The sequence below is a fragment of the Rhea americana genome, unplaced genomic scaffold (assembly GCF_003343005.1).
Source record: "Rhea americana isolate MKP2758 unplaced genomic scaffold, rheAme1 scaffold_14, whole genome shotgun sequence".
In the NCBI taxonomy this organism is placed as follows: Eukaryota; Metazoa; Chordata; class Aves; order Rheiformes; family Rheidae; genus Rhea; species Rhea americana.
The window spans coordinates 4,629,099-4,641,472 of NW_028185483.1; the positions used below are offsets into that span (position 1 = coordinate 4,629,099).

Below are 12,374 nucleotides of genomic sequence, written 5' to 3' on the forward strand. Positions count from 1 at the left end.
GACATTGGTAAGATCCCCCCTCAGTCTTCTCTTCTCCAGGCTAAACAGGCCCAGCTCTTGTAGCCGTTCCTCATAGGAGAGATGCTCTAGTCCTCTAATCATCTTCATAGCCCTCTGCTGGACTCCCTCCAGTAGTTCCATGTCTCTCTTGTCCTGGGGAGCCCAGAACTAGACACAGTGCTCCAGATGTGGCCTCACCAGGGCTGAGTGGAGGGGAAGAATTACCTTCCACGACCTGCTAGCAACACTCTTCCTAATGCACCCCAGGATATCATTGGCCTTCTTGGCCACAAGGGCACATTGCTGGCTCATGGTTAACTTGTTGTCCATCATAACTCCCAGGTCCCTCTCTGCAGAGCTGTTTTCCAGTAGGTCAGCCCCCATGCCTGTACTGGGGGTTATTCCTCCCTAGGTGCAGGACCCTGCACTTGCCCTTGTTGAACCTCATGAGGTTTCTCTCCACCCAACTCTCCAGCCTGTCCAGGTCTCTCTGGATGGCAGCACAGCCCTCTCCTCCCAGTTTCGTATCATCAGTAAATTTGCTGAGGAGGCGCTCTGTCCCTTCGTCTATGTCAATGATGTGTAAGCTGAACAAGATGGACCCAATACTGACCCCTGGAGGACACTGCTAGCTTCAGGCCTCCAACTAGACTCTGACAGTATCAACTAGACTTTGATAGTTACATCCACTGAGTGGCTCTTATTTTAGATAGTAGTAACACATTAAAGCACATTTAGCTCTGAATATAGGTTTATTTTTGAGAAAACACTACAAAAAGTAATTCAGCCCAAGCTGCCCTGCTTTCCAAACCTCAACTTGCCTTTCCCTCCAGGGATGTGTTACCATCACCTCAGGGTCAAAACAGAATTTAAGAGAAATGTAAATATTTATTCCCTTCCTGAGAAAGCACTACAAAGAGAGGAGGTGGGGGAAAAAGGGGGGAATGTGCATATAGGGAATTACATCAGTAAAATTAGAGAGTTTTATTAAGCTGGTAAATCTGTGTAGGCAATTCCTTTGCTCCAAAGGTTATTTCCTATTTAAAAATATGCATTCCATTTTCCAGGGCCTTCCTACTGAAGAAACATCTCAACACCACAGCCTAATTAGATCAAATTGGGTGGCTCGCTGTTTTTGTTGTGTGCATGATAATACAAAGACTCTCCAAGTTCCTGCTCAACAAAGACTTGTGTGAAACAGGCTTTGATGACACAGTAACATTCCTCTTACAAGTTTCAAGCCCTGAAGCTAAAAGTACCAAATAACCATTCATTCTTCCATCTTGAGACACATTCCTAACCTAGTTCAAAGGCCTGAAAAAACATGCCCTAGCTACATGCCTGCACACCTTCTGAAGGGCTTTTCCCTTGTATCAGAGTTTGCTAAAGAAATTTCACACAGAAAATGAAATTAGAAAGTTTGTTTCATTTTTTAAGAAAATTGTTGAAAGTATTCAAGTGTCTTACATATAAACTCATCAGTTATGTTAATCTATTTAATATTAAAATTTCATCATTTACATATTTAAACTACAAGTTAGTACTCAGTATGCTGATTTTAAAAGACATACTCGTTCTCTACATTTTGCTCCTGAGAACCAAAAGTGGGTGGAGGAAACATACAGCAGTTACAGAAGGAAAAGAGAAGGTTTGGAGCTGCCCTGTTTCTATCACTGCTTTTGCCTACGTAGTTTCATTCACCTCTCTTTTTACCTCAAATGGATAAGGTGGATATATATCACATATGGCTATCCACCCATATCAAAATATTCAAAGAATTAAAAGCATAGTCAATGTCATCTTCACTAGATGATTACAAAGTCAAAATATAAGCTTATTTCTAAAACAGAAAAGATTAACTTTCAGTATGAAAAACATTCGAAGTTTTAAACCTACAGCTTCCTAGATGAAATAAATTCCTCAACATAAGTTTTATTTGGCTGTTTCTCAGAAATCCGAATGCTGTTATGGGGCAAAATGGGGAAATAGGAACAGCTGCTAAATAATAAGCAAGCCTAACTATAATTACCATTTTGTATAGAATATGGGTCAAGATATCTGATCTCTGAAGATCCACAAGGTGGGCTGGCCAAGTCAAATTCTCTGCTTCCACCAAACAAGGAAATCTTGTCTGTCAGTCTCGGACATTCTCCCCCACTAACACTTCTTTTCCACTGCCTCCTGTGTCCATCTGACCCATCATGTGCCAGTTCAGCTCACGACACCAGCAGAAAAGTAACTCTGAAATATGCAAGCGTTATTGTTTTGTGCCTGCCTTCCCAGAGCCAGTGCAAGAGAAACAGCAGGAGCACCCAGTTGAGAACAAAGAAAGCTGAGGTGAGACCACCTTTTTCAGCAAAGCAAGCTGTTAAATCTGTCCAAACATCTTGCAGAACCACACCCTAGATATGCAGCAGGCAGCCTGCTTTTTGAGATTCCTGAACCATAGTGGGCAGTAAATTCATTTATTTGTGATTTTTTTTCAGGATATCTAAGCTTTAGAAATGCTAGGTCTTTCTTCCATGTACTTCATTTTAGGTATTGTAATCAAGCAGTGAGATATTAAGTACTTGTGCACCTTCCTCTCATTTCTAAGAGCAACAAATATTTATTATTCTGCAATTTAGTTATCATTAGGAGAAAAAAAATCAATTTTGTTCTGCAATGCAGACAACTAAAAATAGACCAACCGCTAAAAATACCAAATCACAGCAAAACAAGAAGGGAACAGTATACCATGCCTGTGCTTTGCAAGCAGAGCAATCATAAAGAGAAATAGGGTAAAAGTAACAAGTAAAAAGAGACAAGTTTTTCACTTTTAACACAGCAGTTCCCAACCAAAATGGATTTTGACCTTCATAAGGATTTCAGTTAGTCACCTGCATTTTCACCAAATGAAAATAGTTCTTTTGAATTTACATTGTCACTGCAAAAAGGTGAGCATTACTCATCTTCCCCTTCACTTAGCCATCATATAGATCTTAATTTCCACCAAAACAAACCAAAATACACAAATAATACACCATCTAACTTTAAGATTTATTTAAAATTCCAAAGGCAAGCTTAGTTGTCCCACCTCTTTCAACTRCTAAGCAAGCTGGACTACCTGCTGTTAGCTATTTCCATTAAATGTTACCACACTATAAAAGGAAATACCTTTGAGTAAGTACCCCAAAGAAAATAAGTAAGAGAACATTGACTTAGTCTCAATTGATTAAACAAGTTGYTAGTTTATTTCCTCGTTATTCCATGGAATCCTGCCTCATACATACTGTATTATGCTACTTCAAAATAGCAAATAATTTCAAATTTGCAATCAAGAATTACTGGAAAGGAATCAGTAATTATAAAAGCACAAATTTATCTGAAGAAAAATTAATCACATCTTTCAAACACAGTTCTGCCAATGTCTCCATCATTTACCTATTGTGACTGCAAGAGTTGAAAACAGAACAACAGCCTTCAATTCAACAGAAAATATAGAGCAGAATTTGCCAAACTTTGTTTCTCTGGGCATCACCATTAGAGAAAGAAAAATAAACTGCACCATACTGGAGAAGGCAGCAGACACTATCAGCCCTATGTCATAATACACAGAGGTGCAGAAAAAGACATTCTACTGTATCTGTATCTCCTCCAGGAAAAGACAAGACATGATATTTTTAACATCACTATGAAGGACTTGTCATACCACATGCAAGTTAGCTTTTTCCTGTTTTCTGGGGTTAAAACATCCTTTTCTAACATCCTAATCTTCTTTTCAAAATGAAGGACAGTTATTCTGACCTCAGAGGTGGTCAGTGTTTAAATATGGAAGTTACTACTTACATATAGATGTCCAATATCTTCTAAGGAGTTTAGTTAGTGGCGGGTGGGTTTGGTTTTTTAAGTCTACAATTCAATGAAGTAAGGGCGGAAGGAACCCATACAATCACTGACAGTCTCCTCAACTCCAGTTTTTTGTTCCTTCAGGAAACAATTCTATTGAAGAAAAGCTTCCTTACAGAGATTAGTTATGTATTTCATTAAGCAGCAAAGTCAGCTTCAGGAGTTCCTGCCCCATACTTGCATCTAACAACTATTTGTGAGCCACACTGAAAGCCAGATCACTGAAATGGTACAAGAAGCAAGACAAGAAAAAAAGAATTTCTTTAAATTCAGTGTTTCAAAGAAAGCTTGTCAAACACATAGATGTCACAGTAACTTTTAAAAACCTAACCTACACAGATTGGAAACAAAAAATACCACAGCAAATTAAAGTTGTAGATGCTTCCAAACTACTACTTGCCTACATCTTTATATCCTATATCATCAGAGCGTACAAACGTACAAGCACACTTCAACAGTTCTACTAGCTGTAAAGACTAAAATATTTCCACAATATAATTCCATTCTTTCTGAAGTGTATCTTATTTGAAAATGTAATAGGTCATTTTTGCACAGCCTCAGCTTTCAAATAACTGGAATTTTACAACACTTGACAAAACGTATACAGGTCTTCTGTAAGACCACAAGAAGAATGATGCATTTCATCTAACAATTCAGGTAGCTGATGCTAGATCTTTTAACTAAAATCCCAAATTATTACAAACAGTTCTACACAAACTTCTACTGTCCCACCTACATGATCAAAAACTACTCTGAAGAAAACACAATTTGAAATTACCCAAGGTTAAATCTCTAATAATAGTCTTCAGAGAACCTGACCTAGATACGTCAAGTATGATCAGAGAGATATATATCAAAGCATCTTTTAGTTAGTTAAGAGTACTAGGCTTATTTAAATCTCCTTTATCTGTTCACACCTTAATTTTTGTTATATTGCCATCATTTCTGTAAGTGGATAGTAAAGCTGTTAAACTTGAGAATTTTCTTGAGGTTATTGATGTCTCTCCCTTGCTACCTTCATCTTGTGAATTCAAATTAATAATTTATAATCATCAGGACCACAATTCGCCAAACACACAGATGATATAAAAATAGAATTAATGTTATTCACTTTGATGAACAGGTACACTAGCAAATCATATTACATACAGACGACCAAGAGCCAGCTTTTGGAATTCTGACAAATTGGGATTTCAGTTGTATTTGTTAATAATAATATATTTTTCTTGCAATTCTTTCCACAAAATGGAAAACAGAAGATCTGCTGTAAAATATCACACTTGTTTACTGTTATTACTGAATTTTTTTATTTACAAGATCTTCCTTAGATCAAGTTTTATAGGAATTCACACTCATTAATCCCTAAGACAAATAATGAAACCAGTGAACTTCATTTTAAATCAGATTTGTAACAACTGTTTCAGTAGTACAATGAAAAGAACAAAATAGTGCAGTTAAAAATCTGCGTAAACATCATTTTCCTTTCTCTATATATTTTAAAAACAAGACTTTTCATGTTTAGAAATTCACTCATTCTTATTCATCTTGTAGTTAATTTAAATTCCTACGTGTGGTTTACTGCTGTGGTTGTGGCAGGGATGTTACAAGACAAAGAGCTCAGGACAGAAGAGCTGCAGRCAAAATCCCAATCCTACTTACCTTAGCGATGCATATCATTCCATTAAGGTCAGAAGAATATCCAAATATTATTAAAAAAAAAAATCTCGTCAAGAGTAAGAGGCACATATGCTTTCTAAGTAGAGTAATCTATCTTAAAATATCCCAGTAATGAAGAATATAAGCAAAGTACACAAGTAAAAACACCTTCAGAAAACTGAGTAAACACGCCAGATGAGCACTTCTAGAAAAAATTCACTGCATATATCCAAGCTTTTTACATTTATTTACATATATATATATATATATATATATATATATATATATCCTCAAACTTTTACAGACCACCATGCCAATCCTCTTCAGATCACTAGTACCTTGTAATTCATTCCACTGTCTCTGTCCCCTGAAGTCATGTCTCTCTATGTCTCATTTCCATCTCCCTCCCATAGTAGAGTTTCCATAACACTTTCCCAGTCAGCACTTCTAATTCCCAATTATCTTATGTCAGCAACCCATAGTTTCTCTTCTAGTCACATCAGGGGTCCTTTAACCAGCCTCCTCCTCTGTATGTGAAAACTCTGTCAATAATATATAAAAAATAGTTTAGAATGAAATTTGACACAGAGATTAAAGCAATCTTCTAATTAGTTTTGGAAAAGAATATCCATCACTCTTTCCTATCACTAGATATCACTAGACACTAGCTTACATTCACAAGTGACTTCGTTTGCAAAAAAAAGTTGTAAAATAACCAGTACTGAACATACCCACTTTTAGAGCTTCAATAAATTGGGGGGGTGAGGGGGGGGGAACAACCTTCTTCAACATACAAATTATTATGCAGTTACAGTGACCTGTACAAAAGAATACTCAAGTTCATCTCTGTTTCAGTATCTGTCTTCACATTTTTATAAAGTCATTATAAATTGTTAAATCCTAATGAATATCAAAATTTCAGCTACGGTAAAGCATCTGTAAAGCAACACAACATACTAAGGATGTTGGTCAAATAACATTCCTACTGCTCAGATGCTTGCTGCATTTAAGAGTTGTAATTCTGAATTTAAGAGTTTTATCTAAAGAAACATACCATCTCTCAGCAGTTGCTAGATAAAAGAATGAGTATCATCCTTGCACTGTAATGCCCTGTTTCATTTTCAAAATTAAATCACATTCAGAAACCAATTAAATATTGATTATATATGAAACCTATGTGCTAAAGTAGTCTGGATAGTACCATATCGTCTACTACACTGATTTATGAATCATGTAAGTCCAATTCTTTAAGTCACGAAAACAAAAATCAAGTCTCAAGAAACCTGTTTTTAAAATCAAGGAAAATAAACAATACTACAGTAAACACCTACTGTAACTAGATTAAAGGAATCTGTCTAGTCTAAATTACAAATACATATATATACACACAGGTACACAAACACACATGTATATTCAAAAACCAAAAACATAAGTTATAAGCTTTGGTTCTGTTAAACAGGAGAACTGCAAATATTCAAGTATATGGAGACACAGGTTCAGTTTTGGCAAATATTTAGCCATGAAGAAAAATTGGTATGTGCATATCGTAAGAAATGCACTGTTTTGTCTAGAGTAACAGCCACAGTGCATGAAAATCTTTTGTAACTTACTAGTGTTTATGTTGGTGCTGACCCTAAACTACAAACTTCATTCTTTCAGTTTAGGAAACAACCTTCACTCCCTCCAGAAATTTAGTTTAATTGTACATTTGTTGTTTTGGTGATTTCTGAGTTTCAGTTGTTCCACCTGAAGTTTTTAACACAAGGAAACAAAGCCAGCTATATAAAATTANATACAAGATAAAAAGAAAACAACACCCCATCAAAAAAGTTCCAGGTATATTATACAAGAATTACATGAGTAGAATAATTCTGTTTACCACATTTGGGGGAAAGTCAAAAGCAAATTGTAGCCTTTTGTCTCTGCAGTTCTTTGTTTTAACTGGAGCCAGACAAAACGCATAATGAGCTTACAGATGTCATTGTACTTTATTCCATTTTTTTTTCACCACACACATACACACAAAAAAGTTATTGGGTAAAATAAGCATTATTAAAGCTGTGAGTGAGCCAAGTTACTACTTGCTCACACTACACACATTCTATCTACTGTTATTAGCACTTACTTTCACAAGTTTTCAGACTCATCAACAAAATGGAAATAAGGCGGGGGGGCATAATGTTTTTGCTTTGAAGCTCCAGAGATCAAAACCACATACCTCAATTCATTCAACCATCCTACTACAGCCTTTCCTGTTCCTCCAGAGCCAACCTTTAATGGTTTCCTTCCTGGAATATTTTGCAACTACTTACTCATAAGACAAGATATCAGCTGTTTATTTTCAAAACCCCTACTATTTTTTTTTCCTCGTAATAATCCCAAAAGGAGGTAAAAAGCACATTCACAACACCTGCTCATACATGGAAGATCCTAAACAGGAAGAAAATTAATTACACCTACATTGCTCTCTCCCTTCTTTAGTTACCAGCTCTGTTTCTTCATGTCAGTCTTTCAGCATGATTTGGCCACTGCAGCAATGCAGCCTTCTAACTACAGCATAAAAGCGCACCTATCGTAGGCTCCAAATGCCAAACAGGCTCCAGCTTGACACACACAATACCCAATTATGTAAAGCAAATGGAAACAAAAACATCAAAAACAAACAAAAAAAAAGATGCAAAGCAATAGTAAAACTGCTACACTTTTAAAAGGATAAGAAAGAGCACTATAAAGGCTAGGACAGGGACAGCTCTTAGGAAAAAGCCAAGAATGCACAACAGGAAAAGCAGTAGGATTTGAGAGTGCAGAAGAATGCTGTGGAAACGAAAGATTTTTTATCATTAAATTTGGAAATCAAKATGATTATTTCAACCAGCATCTTCAAGCTTAGGTGAAATATGTAACTTGAAAAAGGTTAAAAATACTCAAGACTATAATGCCTGAGCAGCTCTGGAGGGTTTGGGGAGTGGGGAAAAGGAGAGGAACTAGTTTGCAGCAAAGCAGCAAGAGTTATTTTACCCAATAGGAGCTGGATAGAAAACATTTGTGGTCTTTATCTTCAATCTGGAATAAGAAAAATTCCAGAATGGATAGAAGAGTTATCCAAATTGTTTTCACCCTCAGGGGGGTAGAAGGCTTCCCTATGTATGTGGGAGGAGGGGAAAGCAGGTGTAGCCCCTTTGCCACTTCTGAGATTAAAAGCATAGATAGTAACTCACAGTCACTAAAGAGATGAAGAGCAAAGAAAAGGTACTTAAAAAACACTGCCTTCTCTGCCCCCTTTTTCTGATACCTGCAGCTTCACCTCTCCTGCCCCTATGTCCAGATGTTCTCACCTCTCTGCTGTACCCACAGATATACCAAGTAGCTTTTTCCTTTCTCTATCATATTGCTCATACACCTAAAGGAAAAACAATAAAAGCAGTCTCCCTACCCTCAGCTACTGCCCAAACAGCCTCACCTGACAGGAGGAGCACTTGGTGAAGTAGACTGAGCCTAAGAGAGAGCCCACTCGACTGCATGTTGAGAACATCACGTAAAGTTTCAGGGAACTGGAGCTCAACAACTTTGTCAGGCATGTGCAAACAGCCTATTTGCAGGCCTATAAATCACTCACCTCTAAGCAGATTTTCTCAAGAACGGCATAAGGTGTATCCTACACCAGGCCAAATCCCCTGCCAAACTTGAGTTCCATCTCCAAAGCAAAAAAAAAGCATCAGAATTTGTCAAAAACAACTGTAAAATTGTTTAACATGGACAAAAAATCATTTTCCTTATTATTTCAACAATAGATGAGCTAGTTGGGCTGAACTTTGCAGAGAAAGTTTCAGCTGACGGCAAGAAATCCAGCATGAAAAATAGCTGGATTAGGGTTAATAGCTGGAAAAGAGTTAATACGTGGGAAAGCTACAAGCAATTAACAAAGCCTTAAAATGGAAACAGTGAGGGAACAAACATGGCTAAAAACTCCACCTATGACTTTAAACTGGCTCCCTTCCTCTGCCTCCCAGGAGGGTTATACCTGTTTAGTTCAATCCTAATTTGGGGAAATAAAAGGAACTACCTTCAAACAGAAAGTACTCTATTACACATTACCTTTCACAATGCTACTCTGAAAAACATCTGCATAATACTTTTCAGCATGCTCTAATGGTCTTTTATATCCTGATCCTATACATGCTAGCATAATCACAGGGTACATACCTACTACCATGATGGTAAACTTTGCCATAGCTTTTGTTAAAGTTGCCTACACCAAAAGTAAACACTGCTTTTAAGAAATTTGTGTAAGCAAATGGTTATGACACTGCTCTCCCACAGACCTATATTTTCTTACTCTTGCACACGTTTATTGGTGTTCCAGTGTATTTTTTCTCATACATGCCCCCCAGTCTTCGCACAGAACAGAGGAGGAAAAAAAAAGCGATGCTCCTACTACTATGCATTATAGCACAACACACTGGATCCTCTAGGGAAAATCCCCTCCCTAAAAGTTCAGAGCAACAATAATACTGCCCCCGGCTAATACAAACTCATAGGGTAATGGCAGGCATCACAAAGATAGTCTAGACTATCCCTGAACAGAGAAAGGGTGTGGCGGCTTAACTCTCTTCCCAGGCAAAGTACCATGACAGCCAGCACACTCCCATCAGAAATTAATGAAAATAATTATTTCCTACCAGTTAGCATTTGAAACAGACCAGCAATACCTCTGCTGATCTTAAACCTTATCTTGAACTATGAAATTAAACTAATAAACTAATACCTAAATTGTACTGTTCTGACAAGCAAGAGCAGCAAGTGCTAAGTAGAGAATACGGAAAGATGTTTTGCTTTTGTTTGGGTTATAAAAGCGGAAAACAGTACATACAATTCCAGTCTTTTTACTGAGACTCCCTCAGTGTTCTTGTACACAAAGTGAACGAGTAATACCTATAGTAACCTTATTACACTTACAATGAAATAAAGTGGTATGAGATTCATCCTCTAGTTTGTCATTGGATATATTCATTATAACAACCACTTACRAAACTATGATTGCTGCTGTTCAAGAATGTAAAAAACTGCTAAAATCAACAGTGTCGTAACAAAATTCTCAGGGCAGCTACCTACTAGTACTTGTGCTGTGGATGCAAAATATTTTTTTTAATTGAATTTGGAAACTAAGGTGATTATTCCAACCAGTATCTTCAATCTTTGCTGAAATATGTAACTTAGAAGAGGTTAAAAATACTCAAGAATGTAATGCCTGAGCAGCTTTGGGGAGTTTTGGGGGTGGGGCAGGGCAGAGAATTACTTGTCTGCAGCAAAATCTTCTTTCATCTTTTAGAAAATGACTTGCACACATACACACTGCACATCACAAGCTTCTAAATAAGATATATACAGTAGGTGGTGCACTGAGTTTCTACATAGCAAAAACACTGAATTGTTTGCAACTGTGCTCCTACTCATCTTAACGCCTGTAATCAAAACGCAACACTCTGACAGTTTTTCTTAAATTATTTTTCCTTAAACTCTTCATTTTAAAACATGTCAATACCACCAGTGACAAAGCCACAGGTTATACCATTTCTTACACAATTTGCAATACAGTTGAAAGCAAAAAATGACCATATTTAGTATCAGTACAAGTTATAAATATAATGCCTTGAAGACTTTAAAGCCTTTATCAATTTAAAAGTACTTTGCAAACAAAATTGGATTAATACCCACCACAACTCTGTGAGGTAGATGACATTAGCCTTATTTTACACACGGGAAAACACGAGTTGGAATGGTTAACTGCCTTTCACTTGGCCACAAGAGTCACAAAACTAGGATTAAAATGGGAGCTTCCTATTTCCAGCTCTATGCTGTAAACTAATTCGTTCATATTTTTACATGCACTTTTAAAGTACACGTAATTCCAAACATTAAACAAATGAGGTAACACGGTAACCACAAAATCGTATCTGTCTCAACAAGAACATTCAAGTGTATTTTGTAAACAATCTCACCATAACACTACACAGACGAGACTCCAGTTGCTGAGGCAAGCTCAGATTTTCTGAGCAGCCAAACTTCAAGGATGCTACGCTCTGCGGTCATTTTGCTACTAAAGGGSGTTGAAGATATTAAAATCACAACGAACAGCAAAAATTAACCTCGTGTGTCACAGCCAAGGGTTTGCGTGGCTGCAGTACTTTCCACAGCATCTCCCGCACGAAGGGAACGTCTCACCTTGTGAGCCCATCGTACCTTACCACAATTTGCAAATTAAAGGCTACAAGCGGGAGCGCTCCACAACAAAAGTCACCACGCCAACCTGATTACAGCAACTGCCTTTATAACGAATTGCCTCAAACCGCCGCCTCGACACCTCACGGTACCTAACCGCCTTCTCGTGAGCGGAGCGACGACAAAGCGCGCCGAGATTTGCCGGTTCCGCCCGCCCCGGTTCGTCAGCGGCGCTCGGAGCCGTTACGCTCCCCCGCGGGGCTGCACCCCCCTTCCCGCCCCCCCGCCGGCGCGCGGCGCCGCCCCAACGGGCCCGCGCCGACCGTTGGCCCGCCCGCGCGCGGGGGCGGCGGYGGCGCGCTCACCTTCCCTGGCCGGCGCCCAGCTCCTACATCGCCTCCCGCTGCTGGAAGCTGATGCTGGCGTACGCGCTCAGGTCGTCGCTGGAGTGGCTGCTGCCGCGGGGCTGGCCCGGCGGGGTCGGCTGCTGCTGCGGCTGCTTCCCCCCGAGCAGAGCGGCGCCCTCCGGCGTGGGGTGGAGATGGTGGTGGCGGCGGTGGCCGTTAAAATCCTTCACTAAGTCCAGGTCGATGTAGTTGAGTCCGTTCTCG

At 38.6% G+C, this 12,374-nt stretch overlaps 1 protein-coding gene across 1 annotated transcript in view; it reads right to left on the minus strand.

The window, feature by feature from the left end:
- The window catches only part of IRS1 (insulin receptor substrate 1), a 55,834-nt gene that overhangs the window by 39,020 nt on the left and 4,440 nt on the right, over positions 1-12,374 (minus strand). The window contains exon 2 of the mRNA XM_085298692.1: positions 12,129-12,370. Coding sequence (XP_085154818.1) covers positions 12,152-12,370 — 219 coding nt within the window. The 3' untranslated portion in view covers positions 12,129-12,151. The remainder of the gene's footprint in view (positions 1-12,128; positions 12,371-12,374) is intronic.